General features: G+C 42.4%; 1 protein-coding gene across 1 annotated transcript in view; it reads left to right on the plus strand.

Moving 5' to 3' along the window:
• Positions 1–332: 332 nt before the first annotated feature.
• Positions 333–25,688, plus strand: part of DNAI2 (dynein axonemal intermediate chain 2) — a 33,850-nt gene continuing 8,494 nt past the window's right edge. The window contains exons 1-12 of the mRNA XM_061621785.1: positions 333–501; positions 1,766–1,956; positions 2,793–2,954; positions 3,077–3,198; positions 4,118–4,260; positions 4,664–4,777; positions 8,202–8,341; positions 13,361–13,483; positions 17,314–17,537; positions 18,933–19,068; positions 19,727–19,873; positions 21,342–21,575. Of these exons, the coding sequence (XP_061477769.1) occupies positions 1,774–1,956; positions 2,793–2,954; positions 3,077–3,198; positions 4,118–4,260; positions 4,664–4,777; positions 8,202–8,341; positions 13,361–13,483; positions 17,314–17,537; positions 18,933–19,068; positions 19,727–19,873; positions 21,342–21,575 (1,728 nt within the window). The 5' untranslated portion in view covers positions 333–501; positions 1,766–1,773. The remainder of the gene's footprint in view (positions 502–1,765; positions 1,957–2,792; positions 2,955–3,076; positions 3,199–4,117; positions 4,261–4,663; positions 4,778–8,201; positions 8,342–13,360; positions 13,484–17,313; positions 17,538–18,932; positions 19,069–19,726; positions 19,874–21,341; positions 21,576–25,688) is intronic.

Raw genomic sequence — 25,688 nt, forward strand, 5'->3', positions numbered from 1 at the left:
CTCCTGTTTAATAAAGCAACTGTTTCGCAGTTCTACTGGAGTCTTCTGTGGTGCATGGTCAACAGGAAGGTGTATAACTATGTGCGTAGATTGCAAGAGGGACCCACTTAAGAATATTACATCCAGCAACACGCTTTCTACAATCAAGGTGCTCCGGCATAGCAAATTAGGCTGCTTCCTCTACTGATCTCCCTGACCCCGTCTCCAATTAAGCCTTGACTGCCAAATCCCTATACTGTATGAACAATTCCACATCCTCTCATTCTCCTTTAAATGGACAGGGACGGAGGGACGGACACTAGTGAGGTTTCTTGACTTCCGCTTTAATTCTCCCTCGGAGGATCTGCAGTTAGCTTCTTCCTCACTTCTGAGAACGAGTTCTCTCCGCCACTTCCTCCTATAGCCCCGCCCAGCTCGGCACGTAATACTCGCGGCGGTTGCTAGGAGACGAGTAAACGCTACTCCAATCGGCGGAATCTGCCTGGTCGGGGGAAGAGCAGGGTAAGGAGGCGCGGGAGAGGGGGGGCATTGAGGGTTTTTATCTCGGCGCATGGAACACGCACGCACCCTTCAGCACTGCGCTTCCCACCTTCCCACCAAGGAATGGTACAAACCTCAGCTGCCGCCGCCTCCCCCCCGCCCCGCGTGCTCAAGGCTGTTCAGGCAGTTCTCATTAATAGCCACCATCTCCCTCCCTGCCTGCCGTGCCAACTTTCTCACCAGAAAGGTGTTGGGGCTCAGATTCTCTTTGCCGGGCAGTCCTCATCCCAGATGTACGAGATGCTGATTATGGTTGCCCAGTATGATGGGGGAAAGGATAGTCCATTTCTCTCATGCTCAGAGGCACAGTTTTACTGTTCGCATGTCCCAATGCTTTTTCTGGCACTGAAAAGAAAAGGATCCAAATGTCAGCCCAGGTGAGCCTCGGCTCAAATTAAGCCTCCCACCCCTTCTCCCCCCTTCCCACCCCTTCATTGTCTCTTAATCCCACACACTCTGGCACCTTTTAATGTGAATCCCACATCACTGCTGCTGTTTTGTTGTTCTTGGTTCTTAATTGGAGGTGGGGAAGCTGTGGTTGATTTCCTCCACGACTGGACCTACCATTGTCAAGTGTATGAAAAAATAGGGGTTGCTTTGGCTACTTCTGCTCTGCCTATTTTCTTTCATATTGGACTATGTCAGGCTCAAGAATAATTTAAGCCTTATACAGACATTTTAAAAAATCTATGATTTCCCAGTAGTGTTGTACTTATAAATATTTAAAGATCACAACATGGAGCCGCCATGGGAATATTGCATCACTCTTCATTAATGATGTCATAGTCACTAACCAATTAGTGCCTGTGACATTGGTGTAAACATAATCTGCATGGAAATGGCAAGGTTAATTGACTCCCTAAGCTAGTTTCCCAGGAACAAAATATTGTGGTTTGAGTTCTGGGGAAATTGTGATATCTTCATAATAGAAGTCCTATCCTGAATAAAGATGTCTGGAGCTGTGACAATTTCACTCCCATAGCCTAAAAAAAAAATTCAATATAGGATGGTCACTTTAGCTATATTGATCTTCCATTGTTATCTGCCTTTAAATTAGTTAAGAGTCTGCTGCTCCAGTATTTTCAAGGTTGTTAAGCCAGGCTTGCAGTGGACTCTGTTTCCCCACCAAGGATCATTTTGTAGGGTATGGATTATGCTCTAAAATAATAACTGTGAAAAAGTGATGCTGAAGGAGCAACAGGAGCTTTTTCTGTCCCATTTGCAGTGAGCACCATGGAGATTGTCTACGTTTACGTGAAGAAGCGCAGCGAGTTTGGTCGACAGTGCAGTTTTTCTGACCGGATGGCGGAGGTCAATGTGGACATTCAGCCAGATCCAGTGTTGACTATGAATTTTATTGAAAGAGACCCCATTGATACTGGAGTACAATGTGCCAGTGACATGTCAGAGCATGAGGTAGAGTGCCTGATCTTGAAACCCCATCTTCTACAGTACATTAATTTTCTGCCTATTGGGGACTATCTGATGATGAGAGAGAAATTTATGACTGATTATGTAGGATTTCCAAGCTGCAAAATTCAGCTGGACAAGAAAAAGAGAGTTCTGTTTACAGAACCCTGGCACTTGGAAGAAAACATAGTCAAGGGATCTAGATTTCTGTACTTTTCAGAAACCATTGTAAAACCTGCAAACAATGTGGCTTTGTGGCAGCTGTTGTTTTTGTTGTTTTATTTTTCAAATAGAAGCTGAAGTTAGAAACCCTAAGTCCTGAAAGAAGCATACATTTCATTAATTGTCTGAATTAATTAATGGCAACATCTGGATTTTGCTACACATTTAACAGTAGGTGGAGCCAAAGCCAATGATAGCTGGAGTCCACTAATTCTGGTTTGGTTCTCCTCTTCCCTGCTGAATTCTACAAGGGCAACACTGAGACTAAGGAGGAGGCTGACAGCCAGTGCCGCCCCAGGGCTGGTTATAAGTATGGAGGCAGGTGGGGGCTGGTTGAGAACCAGTTATGGTGATTCATAATCATCCAGCTTCCGCTACCCCAAATTGTCCATGCTGAGAGTGTCCAACCACGTTAAGATACAGTGCCCTACAGCCTGCATCTCACACAGGTTGTCTAGCCCTCAGCTCTCACAGAGGGTGTGTTTCTCCATGGACGTCTCCTCCTCCTCTTATTCATGACTATTGAGAATAATGGTTGTGTATGTGAGGCCTCTGCTGCTGCTATTTAAAAAGAAAGGGGGAAAAAGACTGAAGGCATTTGTCCTCTTTCTTTACATCAGGTTAACACTGAAAGGTTTGAAATGGAAACTCGAGGCATCAACCACATCGAAGGTGGCTGGCCTAAAGATGTCAATCCCTTGGAAATGGAACAGACCATTCGCTTCCGCAAGAAAGTTGAGAAGGATGAAAACTACATCAATGTGATCACTCAGCTTGGCAGTGTAAGCCCCTTTGGCCCCACCCTGTTAGTGCATCCCCCTATATCAGACCTTGGCAACTTCCTTTCCTGATTTTGTTTTCTGCAAAACCTCCCCAGATTTGTTCTCCATTGCCTCTTTTGTAGTTGATGGATCACTGCATCAAACAGAATAATGCCATCAATATCTACGAGGAATACTTTGAGGAAGAGGAGACGACAGGGGTTACCGATGAACCTCCATCAGCAAAAACTATCAACGTCTTCAGGTAACTCTGTCTTGAGCGGCCAGAAACCTCTAGGCTTTCAGGGGATGCTTCTAATCTAACCTGAGATGATCTTTGGTGTTGCCATAATGACTGAAATATTTCTGCTGAAGCAGTCTTAAAAAATACAGTGATCATTATTAACCCTAAATTATTTGGACAGTCTGTATTTGAAGAATGAGGTTGTCTTTTTTTATGTTCACGTTCATTTTCTTCTGGCTAGCTGCAAATTGCGTCCAGCTGCCATTCATTGATGATCCCTAAAACCAAGCAGTGTCTATGAACATACTCCTGGCTATTTTCAGTTAGCTTACCAGGGTGGGGTGGGGTTTATTATTATAATAAACTTTTTATTTGCATTTCCCACTTTTAGATTATTCAGGGCTAAATGTAGTGGTAAATGTGAGGTTGGAAACCCTTGTCATTCCAGACATAATGCCCATAGAGTTAAAATAAGTCTAAAGTAACAAACAGCTGTCACTTTGGGCTCTTCCAGATGACCTATTTATTGAGCATTCATATTGATTTGTTTACAGGGCAGTTATACGACAATGAGCATTCACCCTGAAATCTCACTGATTTGATTGCAGGGTGTTTATACATCTTCCTGTTATTCATTAATTCATCCCACACTTTTCAGCGTATTTCCACATCACTTTCCAAATTTCAAAATGTCCAATTCTTTTTGCCCTATTAGATGAAGAAGAAACTGAAAAACTATATACTAATCAACCCGTAATGATAATTTTTTGAACAATTGATTTGTAGGCATTTGAGATTAGAAATAGCCTGTCTGCCCAGTGAAGTACCTGCTTCAAAATGCTGATGCACATAAGCCTAATTTCCCTGTGAGATTTCATAGTACAGTTTGTTGCATCTTAGCGAATGAAATGACATTGTCTTCTGCTTTCTCTTCAAAAAGGGACCCAAACCCAATCAAAAGAACAGCCACACATCTGTCCTGGCATCCTGATAGAAGTCAGAAGCTGGCAGTATCTTATTCCAGCCTAGAATTCCAGCGGAGTTCAAAAGACATGAGCTATGATTCATACATATGGGATCTTGGTAAGAAGGGGGAAAAGTAGGGATTATAGCTTCTGCATAATTTTCCCTAGACAGAACCTGAGTGCTGGCAGATCCATCTCTTGACTGGGAACTACAGGGGACATTCTTACTTCCTGCCGTGACCATCCTACACAGTGCAGAGGAAGCAGAAATTGTCTCTGACTTGGATTTTGCCTGACTCTAATGCAACTCTAAAGAGTAGTTCCCCTATTACTTCTGCCCTCCATTTCCCTGTTCTAGTCTTCAGTGCACCTGCACTTTCAGGTGAATTTGTTCCAGTTGAAGAGCAGGCTTCTTACTGATGGCAGCCATGGGGGAGAGATGAGTGAACAAGACAGAGAAATCTACCATCCACTGTAGAACTGGAAAATCTGGATGTTTCTTTCTTTCCCCCCTTTCTTAGAAACCCCCAACAAACCAGAACTTGTTATCCGGCCATCCTCACCTCTGGTGTGTTTAGAATATAACCCAAAAGACTCGCATATCCTGATTGGTGGATGCTACAATGGACAGATAGGTAATGGAAATAGCATAGCACAAGGTGAAAGTTGTGGGGGAGGGGTTCTTTGTGTACCTTGAATTCTATTATTGTTTGACGCTAACTGTCATGAATCATCACTAGCCAGCCTTAACTCCTGAAGAGGAAATGGAGGAAGGTGGCATGTAAAACCAGAGCATGTGCTTTCAAATAACATTTATCTATATTATTATTGTTGTTGCACTGACTTCAATTTTTGAAAATGTTTGCTGCTTTCAAATTGCACACAAGTTTTTTTTTTTAAATCTATAGCTATGGGCACTTAAAACCAAAAATAAAATAAACTGGATGCAGTGTTTCTCAGTATCTAGGTTTAGTGGATGATCTCCTGATTTGAGAACAAAGAAAGACCATGGCCGAGGCTTCAAGTGCATAACTGCTCATTCTCTCAGATGCACTTGTACACCCACTGCTTTTGAAAGATAACACAAATAGTGTAATAAGAATGAACTATGAGGAAAAAATGTGATTGTGTTAGATTTGCACAACTCAGAATTTGGAATTTCTTGGAATGGCATTTGAACTGTGGAAAGCAAGATGCACACCCCTATTTTTATTTTTTTATTTATTAGATTTCTACCATGTCCTTAAAACTTACACAATTCTGACTTAAAATAATATCACCAAAAAAATTAAAATAAGAAAAATAATAGAGCAAAGAAAAATGTATTTCTCTTTAAAAGCCTGGAAAAATGAAGTCTGCCTGGTGTAGAACAGATGGCAGCACAGATGTCAGGCAAGCCTTCCAGGGGAGAGCATTCCATAGGCAGGGTGCCACCAATGAAAAGGATCTTTCCCCAGTTGCCACCCACTGCAACCAGTGACCCAGAAAATCTGTGGCTTTACATTCCAGATTATTCCCTCCACTTTCTTAAAACCAAAGGCTTAGAAACAGGAAGTGGACAAAACAATGGCAATTGAAAGTATGTGGGTGTGTTTAAAGCTATTTTCAGTGCTCATGAAATCACAATGCCCTAAGACTGAAGTCTTCCACAAATTTCCCCCCTAAACCAAGGCATTCCTGCACTGTTATTAATTCTTATTAACTGATGGGTTCTATTCTGAACACATGTATTAAGGAAACCACTTTAGAAGGTGGGCTCAAACTCTCTCTGTGGGTTCTCTGGTTGATCTGACATACTACCTGGGTTACCACCTACTAGCTCCACTTCATCCCCCATTCCTTAGGTCAGTGGTTCTCAATCTTTTTTGGTTCGTGACACACTGTGAGACATATACAAATTTTCTGGTGCACTTCGTCTACAAAATTTAAAATATATTAATATATTTTAAACTATGAATAAAAATATCTTAATAATAATATACTTTCATAATGTTCGCGGCACACCTAGCCACCTCTTGCGGCGCACCAGTGTGCCCTGGCGCACCGTTTGAGAATCACTGCCTTAGGTTATAATTGCCAGAAGTTTCATGTGGTTCTCCTTTGGCTGCTGGTTGGTTTGATGCATCTTTCATCATGGGCTGTAACGGAGAGGCATACTTGAATGTCCTGCTCCAACTGGTCACCTAGCACCATTCTTTGTTTTGAAAAGAGACCCTTGGGTGTGCTGTATCCTCTGTCTCGTACTAACTGCCATGCAGATGGACCATAAGGACCTTATTCACACATGACACATTGTTGATACTTGCCTTGAGTTCAAAGAAGAGAGGGAAACTGCTACAGATGCAGATCACTGGGATCTCTCATGCTTGAAAGAATCGCATGTGCAGCTGGAATTTAGCTTCCTACTTTCATTACAGAGGTTCCCATGCCAAAGCCATCACCCTAGTAGTAGGACAAACTGCTCCAAAGAAAACAGGAAGCAAAGTTCTGACTGTGCACACAATTATCTCCCATGCCTCTCATGTCCTTTTTTTGGATAGGCACTACTGTTGGAAGCAGGAAACTGGGTGAGAGGACCTCAAGGCTGACCCACTCTAATCATTCATTATTGTCCCACAGATACCATTGGGGGCTCCTGCTTCCCATAGGAATGAGTCTTACCATGTTGTGCTAATGTTAATCCTTTTCAGTATTATGATGGTTTGCTATTCTGCACACTCCAGCCTGTCTTTGGCTGGCTTTGCCAGGGTGCTGTGGGACTGAGTAGTCGCATGCGTAGCAAGCAACAAGGCTGCTCTAGGGATCCTGTTCAGACTGAGAATGATATGTTACATTGCTGCTGCTGCTGCTGCTGTGTGTTACCCAAGAAGTGCATGGCCCCTTTATTCATAATTGCCCGTTTGATTAACAAGAATTATTTTCCCCTCCATTGTTTCAAGGGTTCCACAAGGCCCAGGTTTGCCAAGTTCATTTATGATCCTATTACTTTTCCATTCACATGTGCCCTTTGATTTAATTACACTCCCTTTTATGTTTCTGTTGCCATTTTCAGCAGCAATCAGATCTGACAAGATATATATTTCAGGGATGTTACCAGGCACTCCGTAGGTGATGGAAGAGAGAGTTGATTTCACTTTGTCCTTCACAGGCCTCCCAAGGCAAGCAATAATGGCCCAGTGAAACACACTCTGTCACTTCCAATTGCTTAATTGTAACAGAACCATAGACAGCAAAAGCAATTCTCTGCTGCATCTGCATAATCCAGCCCATTTGTATGTGTTTTTTTTAAGTGGTGGGCTTATTTAATATAAGTCTTTGATAATGAACCCATTGTAACATGGGGCTTAAGGGGCAGAGCACATGCCAGAGACATCTGGCCAATTTCTGCTTCTGCCACAGATCACTTGTTTGGGGGGGGAGAGGGTTATCTGTAGAGAGGCAACCAATAAATGCAAATAATAATCACCTTCTGTGTCATTTGAGGTAAGGTTGGGTAAGAACACAGAACACTTCGTGGCAATCAAGAGCACCAAGTATTAGGCCAGTATGACACTTACATTGGCTTTTCCATTTGTGCATCTGAAAGCGGAATGCAAATGTTAGAAAGCTAGAATGTATACTTGATTTTAAAATCGTTCAATATATACATATTCCTGTTATTAATGAAGAGAGTTTTTTTCAAAATAAAATGTATTTATGGCAACACTTTTGAGGGTGAACTGTGGACTCAAATGTTGTGGTTGGCAAGAAGAAGCTAGATTTAACTTTTTAGAGTGGCTTTCTGCATAACCATAACCAAGAAGTGTGACATATTTTCAACAACATAAGCTAGGACCTCGAGTAATGTAACAGCCAAAATGAAATAAGCTTCTGTTAACCGTGTTTTTGAAACACAGTGGAAGGAGACGATCAATGGCAGCTTTAATGTGGAAGCCTGACAGCAGATAGTAGGGAAGGTGGCTCTGAGCATATTGCAAGCAACCCACAACTAAAGGGAAGAGGGAAAAGAGGAAGCTATAAAACTACTGGTAATTCTTTTTGGCTTTCACTGTCCCTCAGCTTACTGGGACACCCGAAAAGGAGGACTGCCGGTGGAACTGACCACAGTCGAGCTTGGCCACCGGGATCCTGTGTATAATGTGATCTGGCTACAGTCAAAAACTGGAACTGATTGCTTCTCTGGCTCCACTGATGGGCAGGTAAAAAACAGAACAGGGTCACCATAAATATTGCAGTTTGTTATAACTAATTATATCAATGGATGGCCGTTACATAGTAATGATGGTGCAATAGGTGCTATTGGGGAAGGGCCGTAACTGAGTGGTAGAGCACCTGCTTTGCATGCACAAGGTCTCAGGTCCAATCCCCAGCATCTCAAGAATAGGGCTGGGAGAGACTTCTGCCTGAAACCCTGGACAGCCTGCCAGTTGGTATAGACCACTGTCCTTCAACCTTGGGTCCCCAGATATTGTTGGACTATTGTAGTCCAACAACACCTGGGAACTCAGGGTTGAAGGACAGTAGTATAGACAATACTGATGGCCCAATGGTCTGACTCAGTTATAAGGCAGCTTCCTATGTTCCAGACCTCTGGTGCAATTGGAGACAGCTTCTGCTGCAGCAGCTTGGCTCTGGGCTCTGTTATAAAAAATGGCATGAGCTTGTCCCTCGGTTGGTTCAAATGACAGACTGCATTTATCAGGTAAGAAGCAGTGTTGAATACAGTAGTTGTATTATGATGGTATTCTGATATAGCACAGTGGGGAGGAGAGCCTGGCTGGGAGTCCAGAGTCTGTGAGTTCAAATCCCCGCTCGTGTCTCCTGGGTGTCAAGGGCCAGCTAAAGATTACCCCCACAGTGAGTGGCTCAGGGGTTACATGCCCTGCCACCTGTGCAGCCGTGGGCAAGCTGCATAGGCCCAAAGAGCCCAGTTGCCCCCCAGCTGGCAGTTGCGGACAAGGAAGGGGCTGGCTTGTGCAGCTGTTTCAAGCTGGGGAGGACTAGCCTCAGAGGGAGGCAATGGGAAACCTCCTCTGAATACTGCTTCCCATGAAACCCCTATTCATAGGGTAGCCATAAGTTGGGATCGACTTGAAGGGAGTCCATTTCCATTTTTCATGGTGAATCTAGCTGATTATATTTATCTCCTAAGAGTAGCCAATAAGGGTTCTGGGTCTGTGCCCATCAAATTCAATCCAGGCTCATGGTTGATCATGATTCAATCCAACTGTGAGAACTGTAGTAGAATTTGGAGCTAGATTGAAAGAGGAAGATGGAGTGGTAGATGCTAGGAGAATTGTATTGTCCCAGAAAGTGAAGACCTCTCTGATAGACTGCATATAATATTTGTGGAAGGTTAAAATAGAGTTGGACATTTAAAGGGCCAAAACTGTAAAACCATTTTAAATAAATTTAACATGGAGTTTCAGCAGTTGCCTATGCCACATTCACACTATACATTTATTCCACTCTTATTCCACTTTAAATAGTCATGGCTTCCCCCAAAGAATCCTGGGAAGAGTTGTTTGTGAAGGGTGCTGATAGTTGTCAGGAGACACACACACACCCATTCCCCTCACAGATCTACAATTCCCCAAGTGGTTTAACAGTTAGTCCCTCTTCCCACAGAACTCTGGAAATTGTAGCTCTGTGAGGAGAATTGGAGTCTCGTAATAACTCTCAGTGTCCTTTACAAACGACACTTCCCAGGATTCTTAGGGGGAAGCCATGACTGTTTAAAGTTGTATAATAATGGAATAAATGCATGGTATGAAAGTGGTTCTAGTATAATCAGGAAGGTGAGGTTGAAAGTACATTTATAAGCCATCATTGATGACCACCAATGGAGGGCATTTGGTTAGGAAGAACTGTGCTATACAGCTGATAAAAACTTTATCTTGAGGCTCTGTGAATGGAATCAGTTTCAACATTCCATTTCAAACTGATGACTGTATATTGAGGTTGGTAGGTGACTTTCTTCCAGATCAGATTGCCCAGTGACTTTGAGTTTCTCTTTCTCTTTTTCCTTCCCTTGTGTCACATGACGCAGCTTGCTTTCTTGAGCCACCTGAGTGTCGTCGTCCCTTGGGCACCTTTGCTTCCTCTTGTTCTTTGCTTGCATAGCATAGTATAATCTGAAGGCTTGGAATAATCTGATAGGAATGTTTTGGGTACAGCAAATCCTGGCTCTGTACAGAGGATTCAACTAAATGATGATCCTTTTTTTTTTTTTTTTTTCAATAATTTTTTTATTCAGATTTTCATAAAACATACAAGACAAAATCATAAAACATTCAAAGACAAAAAACAAAATCAAAAATAGTTAAACAAAAAGAAAAAAAGAAAAAAAAAACAAAAATAAAAAATAAAGAGTAAAATATTGACTTCCCATTTGTCAAAGATCAAATCAGTTATAAGTCTATAATATATAACAATCCTGTCTCTTAAGTCATATTATAAAATCACTTTCCTCCAGTAGTTATCTTACTTAATCATCAAATCTCATAAACATTACTTTATTCTTTCCACAAAAAGTCAAAGAGAGGTTTCAATTCTTTAAGAAATATATCTATCAATTTTTTTTTCCAGATAAGCATATCGATTAATCCATCTCATTACTAATTATGATAATCTTATTGTCATAACCATAGTCAAAATAAACATTTCAATTAATCCATCACATCAGAATCTGTTAGGTTCAGTAATTTCAGTAGCCATTGTTCTATTATCCCTATTAGTTCCATTTTCCATCTTCCATCTTCAGTAGTCTTGTTAAGTCCAGTAATTTCAGTATCCAATCTTCCATTATCAGTATTCCATAATAATCTTGCTGTCAAAGCCATAGTCATATAGTAAGAGTCTAATGGGAATTACCTCTATCCCAAATATTTTCTTGCCATCCATTCTGAATAGGTTGCTGAAATACAGCTGTAAAATCATATCTCTGTTCTTTTTTTCAAAATACACTGGGTCATCTCTTGAAAGTTTTTCCATTGTCACATGGCTGCAGTTAATTCCATAGATTTTCTCTATATTGGGCTCCATCACATCATTCCAGTCCAGAAGATTATCCATGCCATTAATAACTTTATCTCTAGAATCTTCATTAATTTCTTCAGAGATAACATTGAGTTCCAAACAGTAGATTTTATTTCTAAAGTCCATAGACTCCAAATCTTGTTCCTGTTCCACGTTTGTTCCAATCTCCGGGATCTCCTCTCTCACAGGGACCCCTGTTCCAGTCTCCAGGGTCTCCTCTCTCACAGGGACCCCTGTTCCAGTCTCCAGGGTCTCCTCTCTCACCCCTATGTCTTTAATCTCCTGTGTCTCCAAACAATAGATTTTGTTTCTAAAGTCCATAGACTCCAAATCTTTTTCCTGTTCCACGTTTGTTCCAATCTCCGGGGTCTCCTCTCTCACAGGGACCCCTTCCAGGGTCACCTCTCTCACAGGGACCCCTATATCTTTAATCTCCTGCTTCATTTTACTCAATTCAACTTTCAGCTCCTTACAACCCTGTCGCAGGTTTTGTTTCGTTATCTCAATCTCATCCATTATTTTCTGAAACATAGTTGTTTCCAGCTTCTCAGCCACTTTCTTAATTGCCATTTTAAAAGAAAAATATAGGAAAACCACTTCTTATTTCAGCAACAATTGGGTTAATACTCCAAACTTGGTGACATCACAGTATAAACAGAGCAGACAGCCTTATCTCTCCATAGTTAAGTAAACAAAATGCAGTTCCCAGGATCGAAACAATTAATGGCAGTCGTCAAGAAACAGATTCGTCAAAATAAAATAGACCAAAAAGAGAGTAGTCTCAGACAGTATAATATTCTTCAAAATAAAAATCTGGAATAGAAATCCCTCTTCTGTGTATATCTTTAGAATGCAAATCCAGGACAGCTTTTTGCAACAAAAACAGAGATAAGCTATTAATTAGTGCGTAGCAGAGAGAAGTTATGGCTCCCCAGTGAGATGTCAAAAACCGATCAATCTGGCAAATCTCTTTTAAACAGCAACAATTTAAGTCAAGTAAAAGAAAAATATAGAAAGAAGGGTGCTTGCCTGTTAGTGCGTTCTCTCTTAGAAGATAAGATGAACGTTCGCTTTAACAGATAGAGCTTGCTGTTGAAAATCCGTCCCACCTTCGTCGGCTGGACCTCGTCCCATAAATTAATGAGATCTGGTCGTCCCAACAAAAATAGGCTTTGAGGTTAATCTCTTCGTTTCTCCCTACCCGGGAGAAGTTTAATCAGTCAAAAAAAAAAGAAAAAACTGACTGATATATCTGAATAAGCTTCTTTTGAGGCAGGAGCCCGTCTCAAAAGCAGGCACAGGCTAAGTCACCCTTCCCGGAAGTCTAACTAAATGATGATCCTGAAACTTCCAGTCCTACAGTTCAATGATACGGTGAACGCATTTACCAGGAGCAGGGTTGAAGGCCAAGATAGTGGATTGGAAGAGTAGTGTCTAGAGGAGTTCAGGAGACAACTCTAGGAAAGAGCATACATGTCTGGTTCAGGCACAATGTACAGTCAATTTGGCAGGAGCTATTGATGAAAGATTAGGCATTTTGAGATTAGGCTGGACTCCTGCAGTTCCTGATATTATAGATTCAGATGACCATGTTATCCACCTGATAGTTTCAATTAATATGATAGCCTGGTCATTTGAAAACTATGAACATTTTTTCATCACTTGAAAGCAAACTAATAGGACCTGCAAACTAATAGGACCTGCAAACTAATAGGACCTGCAACATAGTGTTGCAGTGTGGATAGTTCCAAGATGCTTGCCAGCCAGTCATGCCCTTTTCTGAGATATACCATTCCCATTCCCCATAGTTTTCCATTCTCTTTCCCAACAGATGCTCAGTATTCCATGGCCACTGAATATTTACAGTCCTCATTGTGTTGATCTTGTAGTTTGCTGGATGGGATCCCTGTATTAGGATTTTTTCTGAGCTTTTTTGTTCTTCAAACTTTGGGGTTCTCCCGAGCTTGCTGATAACTCCCTATTGCATGTGGTTGGTGCCATTTTGGTTGTATAAAGGTCGGCAATCAGAGAATTGAGTTTGCTATGAGCATAGCAGAAATCATTCATGTGATGAAATTATCACCAACTCAGTGAGTTGTAAAATGGCCATCTGAAGCCACCCATAATGTGGGCAAAAAAACCAACAACCACCAGCAGTAATGTGTATTTCTCTTATCCAGGTCCTGTGGTGGGACATTCGTAAACTATCCGAGCCCACCGAGACACTGGTGATGGACGTCAGCAGGAAAGGAATCTTGGAAAATGCTTTAGGAGCCATTGCCCTGGAATTTGAGCCAACCATGGTAAGTGTGCCCTGAATTCACTTCTACATATGTGAGCTCTAGGGAGGCTTTAGCCCTTCTTTCCCCACTTTTTAGGCTTTGGGAGCTATTAAAATCTGCCTTGGGTTCCTAAGCAATAATATGGAGATAAGTGACTTAAAGGAAGACAAATGAGAATTAAAAAACAATCTATCAAGGAGAAAGCTTAAGGGTGAAAAGGCAATAGAGATGTGCCTAGAGGAACAGAGTTTAAAACCAGGATGTTCTGAGTTAATCGGGGCCAATTCCATTTCTAGCACAGGATAGGGCATCCTGTCTTTTTATAGTACAGAACCTCCTTACTGGCATTTTCTTTTGCAGAAATTTGACTAGGAATTGGAGAGGTACAGGGGAGCAAACTGGACTTTTGAGGATGTAACATGGAACAGCTTACCTGAGGAGATACGCCTGGCGCCTACGGTACTTTCTTTTAGGCGCCAGGTTAAGACCTGGTTATACTCCCAGGCATTTTAACGTTCATGTTTTATATTCAATGTTTTTTACTCTACCTTGTTGTGACCTTGTATGTTTTATTGTAACTTTGTATTTTAACTCTGCTGTTCACCGCCCAGAGAGCTATTCGCTATGGGCGGTCTATAAATAAAATAAAATAAATAATAATAAATAAATAAACAGCGAGAGAGCTGGGGAAGGTGAGGAACAGAGAAATTCTCATCGTTCAGATGTCATACTTCTCTGACAGCTAGAAGACACTCCCAAGGCCTCTTCATTACTTTTTTTCCCCTGGTATGAACATCAGTATTCGTATTGGACTACCACTTTAGAGGACCATCTGAGACCATTTTGGATTCCTGGAGAACTTGTGATCTCCAGAATGTATTGGGAGCTCAAAAGTGATGAAGAACCTTGCCACACTGTATCCAATGGGTAATCACACCTCTTTTTCAAAATGAAAGAATATGCCTGGAATATTTTGGCAATGCATAGATCTTCACAGAACCTTCCTGTATTCCTTTGCCATACTAACTACCTGAATTTCCTTATCAAAAGCTTGAACACAGATCACAGTCATTCAAATTCCACTGTATTTCATCAATGAGTTTAGCAGAGAACTAGCCTCCCCACCTCCACCCCACTGTGGTAAGCCCAGACGTAGTGGAGGACAGAAAGAATTTGTTTATTTGATTTCAGTCCCACCCTTTATAAAATTAGCAATCCCAGGATGGGTTACAACAACCAAAAAATCCACCAACGCAAAACACTTTAAACCACCATTAAAATGGCACAGTCTTAATAACAGAGCAGATAATCAAGTTCATTCATTTGTAGCTGGCCTCATTTACATCCAGCCACCATAAAGGCTTGAGCAGAGAAGTGTCTCTTCCAGTGGCACCAAAAGGTATACAGCAAGGGTGGGGAATCTCTGGCCCAGGGGCCTAATTACCACCATTTGTACCTCAGAGGGGAGAGCATCCTCTTACTGGAGTGTCACCAGGGGAAAAAACCATCTCCCAAGGCCTTCCACAATGTGCTTCACCCATTGGTGAAGCAGGAAGAAAGCCTCTGCAGCAGGTCTTAATACATCTCAGGCTGATGTACAGGGAGAGGTACTCCTTCAAGTATTCTTCAAATGTTTAACCCCTGTACTTGCTAATTTGAGCTGCTGTAGTAGATTTCCTTCCTTCAAGCACAACTGAATGCAATAAAATCACAGTTTATTATTAAAGTTCTATTCTATATATTAAGGGCCATAACTCAGTGGTAGAGCATCTGCTTTGCATGCAGAAGGTCCCAGTTTCAGCCCCAGGTATCTCCAGATAGGACTGGTTAGGTCCCCTGTCTGAAATCCTGGAGAGCCATTGGCAGTTAGTGCGGGCAATACAAAGCTAAATGGACCAATGCTCTGACTTGGTATAAAGTAGCTCTGTTCCTAAAATACCCAACCTTCTTCTTTTCAGTATAAAGCCTGAGGCCTCCATCATCATATCTGAGTAATAATAACTCACAAGCGCGCCTTGTAAATTGGAGCATTTATTGAAGAATCATGCAATTCTAGCATGTTGCTCACCTCCATGTGTGGGGAGGGGGAAACCAATTTTCTAGCATTGTTGTCAAATCTTCTAGTTCTAAAATGGCTGCTTCTGAGATTGGGGTGTGGGAATCAGTTGCAGCTTGCAACGGGGTTTAATCTGTACAGCCAGCAGGGACTGAATCTTGATAAGTGTCTTTATCTCTTTGTTAGGTGGCCAAGCAAGCCCCTAATCACTGAGACTGCAGGTTTTCTGAGAGCCAGCAGAGAAGCTAAATTGATATGTGCATCATGCACCCCACCCCCACCATACAAGCCTAACTTTGAAGATTTGCTGGGGAGGGTGGGGGGGGAAGCACAAGGCCACAGATCCTAAACAACATAATATAGTGTTGCCAGTGGGAAAATATTGTTCTCCCCTTTCCCCTCCCCTTAGCTTGAGAGTCTGCATGCTGGAAGTGGAGGGGAAAAGGAGGAATCACCATGTTCTGCTGTTTGCTATGGCGCAAGGTATGAGGTCAAGACATAGGACATCCCTTAGGCCAGGTTTCAGAATAAATCCAAAAGTCAGCAGTAGTTTGTCATGGCATGGAGATAATCGGATGTCTAAAGCAAAAGTCCAGAAGAGGGAGGAGGGGAATTAAGAGGGGGCAGGGATTGGGAGGAATTGCTTCACAAACCACTAAGGCAGAGATGGGAGAACCTGTGGCCCTTCACACATTGTTGGACTACTACTCCCATCATCCCTGACCACTGGACATGCTGGGTGAGACTGGTGGGAGCTGGAGTCCAACAATATCTGGGTGGTAACAGGTTCCCCCATCCCTGCACTAAGGGATTCTGATGACTGATTAAAGCAGGGGTTCTCAAACTGTGGTCCATGGATCACCTGTGGTCTTCAAGTTTCATTCAAGCAGCCTATGGCGCATCTATAAAAAATACAATTAAAAATCATGCAGTGTCTAGCATGGCACATTGCAATCGCTACAAAAGGCAGAAAAATCCATTAAGTGGTATGACAAGATCCTCAGCAACTTTCAAGTGGTCCAGGAGGAAAATGGTTTGGGAACCACTGGATTAGAGCACAAGCCCTTATAAAAGTTCTAGGAACAAATACAGGGAATTGGTGCACTAGCAACTGTTGCTTCCCAGTTGAGGGGTTAATATTTGGCCTTATCTCGGCCATTCCCAGCCATACCTGGCCAGGACCCAGTAGTCACCCCTCAGCCTAAGATTCCTCAGACCAACATTTGGACTTAGACCTAGTCCTCCTGACAGAGTACATCTGTTCCCCTCCCATCCTTCCTTCGTTCCGCACTAGATCTGTATCGCTCTGGGATTTTTTACTAGATTAGATAGCATGCCCTGTCCCGAAGGGAGCTCACTGTAGGAGAGCTCATCTAGTTTTTATAAAAAGTTATGAATACCGCAAATCTATGGGTAGAAACACACTCACTATTCTGCTGTTTCCAGTGCATCTCCACCTCTCTCTTCTGAAAACGGGCACATAACACTAGTCAAACCCTGTCCCTTTTTACGGTAAAACTTGGTGGGAGCAGCTTGAGTGCATTTTTAAAAAATTCAACTGCGATGAGATTTCGCAACTGATTGGCAGATCAACCCATTCCCCCTCTGGGTGTGGCTAATGGAAACGCTTTGCTCTTGCGACTAGTGTGTTCACAGCCTATCTCTTTAAAAATCATTCATCCAGCATTGCTTGCCTTTCAACTCCATGCGGGTCCCTTCCTGAGGTTTGTTCTTCATCCAGTGAAAGAATTTCCCCACACCTAAGTAACAAAAGCATTCTGTTGTGTTTCCACAGCCAACCAAGTTCATGGTGGGAACAGAGCAAGGGATGGTGATTTCCTGTAACCGCAAAGCCAAGACTCCTGCTGAAAAAATTGTCTGCACGTTCAGTGGACACCATGGCCCCATCTATTCCCTGTCGAGGAATCCTTTCTACCCCAAGAACTTTTTGACAGTTGGGGACTGGACTGCGCGCATCTGGTCAGAAGAAAGCAAAGAATCATCAATCATGTGGACTAAGTAGGTAACACATTCACTAGATCTCTTATGGTTATTTTTGTAATAACAAACATGGCAAATGGCCACAATGGTAGGTGCCTTGGTACTGTCTATCGGAAGTAATGAGGCCACAATGTGGCGAGAGACAGTCTGCCTTGCAGGTGCTCCAGTGTCTGTTTTTTGGCATATGTATCCATGAAGTACATGTCAACATAACAATTGGAAGAATCCTGTGTGTGTCTTTTCATCCTTTCCTCATTCAGTTGCTGTTATGACTTATGCTTGTTGCGTGGTTTGGGGAGACAGCATGTTTTAACCAATTACTTGGTTGAAAGCCCACTGAAACAAAACATCTCAATGTAAGGGGCTTGCTTCTCTGTGCATAACATGCAAGGCAACTCTAGCCAGCAGAAAAATCAGTAAGCTGGGGGAGTTTCCTTCCTTCAGCTGTCTTCCTCTAAATCATCTGCCTGTCTGTGAGCCTTAGAGCACAGCCAGGACAACAGTGAAGAGTCAAGGCACCATGTTGGACTTATTTGATTGGGAACGGCTGCAGAAAGACAGAGCAGGCAGTAGATACAAAGAGCAAGTTCTACTGAGGATGGGATGGGCGAGACTTTAGAATCAGTTCACATTTTAGGCCAAATCTATCAAATTCACACTTTCTGAAACAATATGAGATCTGAAACACAGCCATCCTTCAAAATTTGCACTTATTAGAATTGTGCAATGCAGTTCGCCAACCAACCAATGTTACAAAAATGCATGTTATAGGAAAGTATACATAAAAAGGAATATACGAGTGAAAATAACATAATAAAATGTATTATGTGATGAGAAATTGCCTATAAAAAGTGTTCATTAGGAGAAGTTTACACTAACGTGCTGGTGAATGTTCATGAGGATCTTATTAAATTGCAAATTGCTGCAGAAATGTGGAGAACTGAATTTATGATTGGAAAATGAGAAATTGAGAGAATTGAAATTGACAGATCTTTCCATCTCTAATTGAGGATAATGGGAGAATTCAGAGATCTGAAAGCAATTAACCACAGCTCTATTTTAAATCTGTTTTTTAATTACCAATCAAGTAACCCATTGATTAATTCATGCTTTCATTCCTAGTATTTACAAATGTTGATCTTATGGAAATATGGGATTTTGAGGTTTAGGAAAGATCTGGTCAACCAAAGAACTGTGAGACTGATATTAGGAGCAGCTGAATGTTTGTATCACAACCATAGGAAATTAATCAGGTTGAATTTGCCCCTTTGTTACAGTGGACACATATAAATGGCTGATCCCTCCTTTAAAATATACTGTTTCATGCAAAGCTTCACTTGTCATAAGCAGCATGAGTAGGAAGTCTCTTAAATGGCATCTTCAGAACATAAGAAATACTGTGTTCTTTGACAGATACCATATGGCTTACCTCACAGATGGGTGTTGGAGCACTACTCGGCCAGCCGTCTTCTTCACCACCAAGATGGATGGGACTCTTGACGTCTGGGACTTCCTCTTCAAACAGAACAACCCTACACTCAACCTGAAGGTGATTCTGGGAGGAGAGAAAACATGCACCTTTCAGATTTCTGTATCAGTTTTTTTGCTCTGAGATTTCCGTTCAACTAGTTGGAACATTAATCAGAAGATCTCTGGCTTGGTGTACGTATTCAGCACAGTTCAGAATAATGGCCTGAGTCACTTCTGGTGGGCTTCACAGTAGCCCTAAATGACTCTGGTGCACCTCTAATGACCTAGTAGTAGGTCTGAAAGTTAGGTGGGCTCCAACAACTAGCCACTTCCTTGGAAGGGAAAAACATGCACATCTGTGTGCATTGTCATATTTGAAAATGGCACAGGTGCTTAGTTTGCAGCAATTACATTTGTTTGAAAAGCCTGTGCATGAAATGGTTTCCAAACATATGTAAGATCTGTAAGCTGAATACTGATTTACAAACTTGTGCCTTTTCTTTATTCTGTATGGAGATAACCTCTGTGCAAGGAAAATGTGTGGGTGAAGCATCCCCCATGAGGGGGCAGGATTGGGCACCAAAATGGCATTGGGGGAAAATCCTGACAAACTCATCTGTTCTGCTGTTGATCATTTCCTATGAATTTGAGCTGAGCACTCGGTCCTTGAAAAGGTTTGAAAGGACTGACATTGAAATACAGCCCCCTTCCCTCCTGAATTGGTCTTTCTTCAATAGGTCTGTGATGACCCTCTCTTCAGTCTGCGCTTACAGGACAATGGACGTTTTATTGGTTGTGGCTCCAAACTAGGTACAGTGACACTACTGGAAGTTTCCTCTGGCCTATGCACCTTGCAACGGAATGAGAAGAACTTGGCTTCAGCAGTGAGTGTCCCTTGCCTCTAGGAGGCAGATTCAAGGCTGAGGCACACATACCTTGCACCAGGAACATGTGTATGTGTTGTTGCTTTTCTCTAGCCCAGGGGTGGGAATCTCTGGCCCGGAGGCTGAATGTGGCCCTCCAGGCCTCTCCATCAAGCCCCAGACTACACCCCTCTGCCAGGCCACACCCCTTACTGTGGCCTGCTCTGCACCCTCCTCAAGTGCTTTTGCCTGGCCTGAATGTGTCCTTGAACTGTCTTGATATCTCTCTTACTTGCCAGGATGGAGGTATGCTTATAAACCTCTGTTTTTTGCATGGCTGAAATGTGGCTATTGTGTAAAGGTAAGAAGTCGCATTTGGTGCCCCACCCACTTTTATCTGTGTCCACACCCACCACTGGCATACAATTCCTAGAAGGTTACCCACAAGAGACTGCGGTCCTTGGACTGAAAAAGGTTTCCTGCCCCTGCTCTAGCCAAATGAGCTCTGCTCTCTGCCCTTGTTCCACAGTCTAGTTTAGATGTGAAGCTGCCCATGTGGAACCCAGCACAGATACACTTTTCCTTCTTTTCTTTTACATGTCTGAGGTCACATTTAAACTAAGCCTGAGCCCAACAGTTTAATCACTAAACCACAGTGGTGGTGGTTTTTTCCTATTTCTAGTGTTCTAGCATTTCCCCCCCCACAAAAAACAACAACCCAAAGGAAGGCTTTTCCCTGCTCCTGCATCAGTCCCTGACTACCATAAGAAAATAAAATGGAAATAGAATGGAACTCTTCCCTAGTTCTCTGGCCATTCTGGGCCCTGCACCGAGAAGGGCTCCACTTCTCCTGCCCTTCCATTTTTAACCAAAGTTCTGGGGCAAAACAGCAACTGCTGGTGGACTGACGGTATTGGGAGAAGGATTTTGTGGGGCTGGAGCAATTACAATTCTTTTAGTGCCTGACTCCAGTTTGGTTTCTCAAAATGGGTTGCCTGACACCCCATCCAATAGAAATGTGAGGATCCACATGAAGAGAGGGAAATGGGTTAGAGGCAGGTCAAAAGAAACTGAAGGCAATCTGGTCTTCTCCATGGTGCCATGCTGGATTGGAAAGAAGCGGAAGGCACTGAGACCTAACTAGGTCTGAACCAAGTAGGCAGCCTAGGTCGCAGCCTGCAGAATAGGATAATATCTTAGTTTCTTATAAACCTTTTTACCATAAACTTTTGGAAAACAGATGGGATGGGCAATTTATTTAAAAGGGGATAGGTCTGCAACTCCTTAATAGAGGCATAAGGAATTACCACAGGACCCAAAAGAGTGAGAGAAAAGTGCTCAAAAAACCATGGTCCAAAGTGATGGCGTTACAATTTAGCCGCCATAAGGTAGACCACTTAGATTCCCCCAGTGTTTTGGATTCCCCATCTCTGATGGGGCTTGATTGAGTTCTTTGGTTGAGAAGCTATAATCCTTCTGTGCATCCCAGATGTTTGAGCGGGAAACGAAACGAGAGAAGATACTGGAGGCCCGGCACCGTGAAATGCGGCTCAAGGAGCGAACCAAGACAGAGAGCAAAGAGGACGAGGTCAAAGCTGACATAGAGGAGGAGAAACCCGAGGAGATCCTGGCCCGAGTAGAGAAGGAGTTCTTTGAAGTAATTGAAGGAGAGCTCAAGCGCAGGGAGCGTGCTCAAGCCAAGCTCAGAACCACTGTTGGCCAGGTAAGAGGGCCACTAATAGGCGAAAGAGGGAAATTCCTAACCGATAGAGGATATAAAGGCTACATCTGCTTCTCAGCGCAGTACAAGGTCAAGGGAGGTTGATGAGTCTTAAAATGGCTGCCAGGTATAATTTCTGTATAACCCTGGGATTGTCCAGTGATGAAGGCCAGCACAGAAATTGCATGGATGGATGGACAGACACATATAATGTCATTAATCCAATGTCAGTATGAAGTAGACAAAATCGCCTCCAAGATACCATGTGATAATTTGTGATACAGGGGCATTTATGCATAGCAAGAGATGTAACTCTCTAAAGATTTGTCCTCAACTCTGCAATGCACTTACATAAGAACTACCCAATAATATTCTATTGCCAGGAGAATTTTTATGGACTGTGTGTTAGGTCCTCCATATTAGAAGTGCAGCCTAACTGCTGTGCAACATTGCAGCCATAATGTTTGCTTTCTAGCAGTCACCTTGAGAAGATAAGTAAGGGATCAAAAAGGGATCATTCTTTGAAAACATATCCTGCCTAGAATGGCATTACAGGTGGCTTACATCAATTGATAGGACATCAAGCCATAAAAATTAAAGCAATAAAACAAATCATAATATATGCACACAAAAATGAAAGAAATTTGAGCAGCAATAGTAAAAAAAACAAAAACAGGAGAATCAAAAGCTAGAAGTATACAGGCTTAAAGCAACGAATGGAAAACTCAGAACTGAAACCAAATCAATGGCAAGACAAAATATAACCTCAGTCTGACTAATACAACTATACATCTATTCACTAATAGGCAAAAAACCCTTGCAGTTTAAGAATGTACCTACAGCCAATAGATATTTCTATAAAACATTAAAAAGCAGGGAAATTGGGCAGCTATAGTGATTGTACCAGGGGAACAGGAGACCTGACCTCCTCTCTCAGATATTGTATTGTCCTACACATTTGTAAAAATGCAAACACCATTTGGGTTGGTCTTTCACAGTCCAATCCACTTCCTGTGTAGCTTGGAAGAATTTGGTAGCATGTGCCTCTGAGCATATGGTGAGTGGTGGCAACACCTGCCATCTCCAAGATGGAGAATTACATTTTTGTATGTTTGTTGGTGTTCTTCTTACTTTGCTTCTTTCCTGTGTTACTACTGTTTCTACAGTGAATCTAACCTAGACAATTATATTTTCTCATTATTCATCATAGAAATCTGTGTCAAATTTATTTTCATTAATTTCAAAACCCTTTTATTGGTCAGTGGCATGTGATAGTGAAGACAGGCTTCTGTGTTTCAGACTGGAGGTTATGTTCTGTTTCTATTTGGGGTGCATTAACAGTTGAATCTGAAACTGCAGTTTGGTGTAAAACCAGACTGTTTACAATATGTTGCTACTTAAGCAATGACTCTAGCTGTTGGAAAAAAACAAACTTGGCCTGCCCAAGATGCATGTTTTCAGCCTGCTGTGCTTAAACCACTCCACTTAAGGAAAGGTGGGCATGGTCAATTAAAAACATAGAGCACACCTAGAATTTTGCTAGAATATATTTCACCTCCCACTGTTTTATCTTGTGCAAACTGAGACACTCTTCATGTCCATTGGAGACTATTCTGCAGGATAGTCAGTGCCATTATTCCACAATTGTTTTTGGAGTTTTTTTAATGCAAATTATGCAGTGTTGCTGTATTTCACATATGCACAGAAACAGAAGCAAAAGAAAATGATTTACTATAGGAAACTAAAATTGCAAAGTAAAACATATTTAAAGTGACTTTCTGAACTATATCAACTGTCTTAATATTGTTGGTTCCTCTCTGCTAAAACAAGATCAGCATAGCACATGTCTTGTTTCTGTTATTTGGGCTGATTGACCACTCACCATATGCTCAGAGGCACATGTTACCAAATTCTTCCAAACTACACAGCAAGTGGATTTGGACTGTGAAAGACCAACCCAAATTGTGCTTGCATATTGACAAATTTGTAGGGCAGTACAATATCTCAGAGAGGAGGTCAGGTCTCCTGCTCCCCTTGTGCATTCACTATAGCTGCCCAATTTCCCCGCTTTTTAAAGTTTGATAGAAATATTGGCTATAGGTACATTCTTAAACCGCAAGGTGTTTTTTTGCCTATTAGTGAATTTCTGTTTTTTCATCCAGGAGGTAAGAAATGGCATCCTGTGCAAGTTTGCTGAGAATGGATTGATCATTTACATGCTTATTGGGTTCAGTGGGATTTACTCCCATGCAATCATGCTTAGGATAGGTGAAACTGACCATGGGAGAAGAGGGAGGAAGGGCTGAAGTGGTCAGAGGAGGAGGAAGAATGAAGAGGGGAGGGGAGGAAGAAGGGGGGGAGGGTGCAGGGGAGGAGAAAGAGGGAAGGAGAGAAGGGGAGGGGAAAGGCAAGTCTGATCATTTGCATGCTTAGTTTAATGGGATTTACTCCCGTGCAATCATGCTTAGAATAGCTAAAACTGACCATGGGGAGGGAGGCCTGGAGTGGGCAGGGGAGGAGGAAAAAGGAACAGGGGAGGGGAGGAAGAAGAGAGGAGGAAGGGAGAGGAGTTGGGAAGGAGGGAAAAAGGAGGTTTGATCATTTGCATGCCTTTTGAGTTCAATGGGATTTATTCCTGTACAATCATGCTTAGGATAGGTGAAACTGGCCTGGAGGAGGGGCAGGGAGAGAGGAAGGGGGAGAGATGGGGAGGAAGGGGGAGGGAAGGAGGAGGGGGAGGGGAGGAGATTGAGTAGGTGGGTGGGCACCAGGCAGAGGGAAAGCCCCTTTCGTTTCCAAAAGGAAAACATTGTGAAAAGGAAAACATTGTGAACAGTATCATCAAAGGTGGGTTTCCCCCACCTTTTTATTCTACAGCAGGCGCATGTAGCTTCCCACCCAAATTTAAACCAAAGCTGTCACTGGCCACATCCACACCAGACCTTTATTTCACTTTAGATAGTCATGGTTTCCCTCAAAGAATCCTGGAAAATGTAGTTTCTGAAGGGTGATGAGAGTTGCTTGGATATGCCCTATTCCCCTTACCCCCAGGAGAGGGGGCTGACTGTTAGGGCTGACTGTTAAAGCACTCTGGGCACTGGAGCTCTGTCAGGAGAATAGAAGTCTCCTTTCAACTCTCAGCACCCTTCACAAACTACACTTCCCAGGATTTTGGGGGGAAGCCATGGCTGTCTAAAGTGAAATAAATGTCTGGCGTGGGTGTGGCCACCTGATTAGCCAAGCCAAACAGCTGTGAGTCTGGCTTTTAGAACGCTGACAGTTGGTTCTTACTAAGCATGCTCATACTTATCATTGACTCTAAATTTCCTAAATTAATTAAAAATCAGTCAGGCATTTTTTTAACTTTTAAACCGCAGAAGATGACAAAGTATGGGGCAAGGTCAGCAACAGGATTACAGCTATTTGGTGAACATGGCTGATTTTTAACTAATTTCAACAAATTAGAACTGATAGAAAAAAGTCCAACGGGTCTGGATTTCTTTTCTCTTTTTTACACTTTGAACTCTCGATTCTCTCTGACTGTTTTATATATCACCGTGAAAACTTAGAGGGTTGTTAAGCAAGCATTTCTGGGTTCAGGACTATACATTTTGTAAGGTTTTGTTTTGAAATGAGCTTATGGGAAGCAGCAGAATGGCATGGGGGGTATTTTCAATGTAACATGGCTGTTGCAAAAAAACCATACTTGCTGTAGCATACAGCCACTCTTGCGGCTGTATAATCCATCACAAAAGCTCAGGAGAACAGGACTAACTTTGCCCAGCACTTAAAGATAGCCATGATGGCATCAAGCAAACGTTTCTTGGGAGGAGCTTCCATAATCAGGGTGTAGCCACAGAGAAGACTTTATCTCTAGTAGGCACCTACCTAATCTGTGATGGTAAAGGCTCTGCATAAGGGCCTCTATCTTAGCTGTTGGACAAGTTCATTTAAGAGAATACAGGCCTTAAGGCACCCCAATCCCAGACTATTTAGGAATGTGTAAGGTCAAAAACATCACCAAATGTATCACCTAAGACTCTGTGGCAGGGATGGGTCCTCCAGCTGCTGCTGGACTCCAGGTCCCATCATCCCTGACCATTGGCCATGGCTGAT

Source organism: Rhineura floridana, chromosome 3, assembly GCF_030035675.1.
Source record: "Rhineura floridana isolate rRhiFlo1 chromosome 3, rRhiFlo1.hap2, whole genome shotgun sequence".
NCBI classification, from domain to species: Eukaryota; Metazoa; Chordata; class Lepidosauria; order Squamata; family Rhineuridae; genus Rhineura; species Rhineura floridana.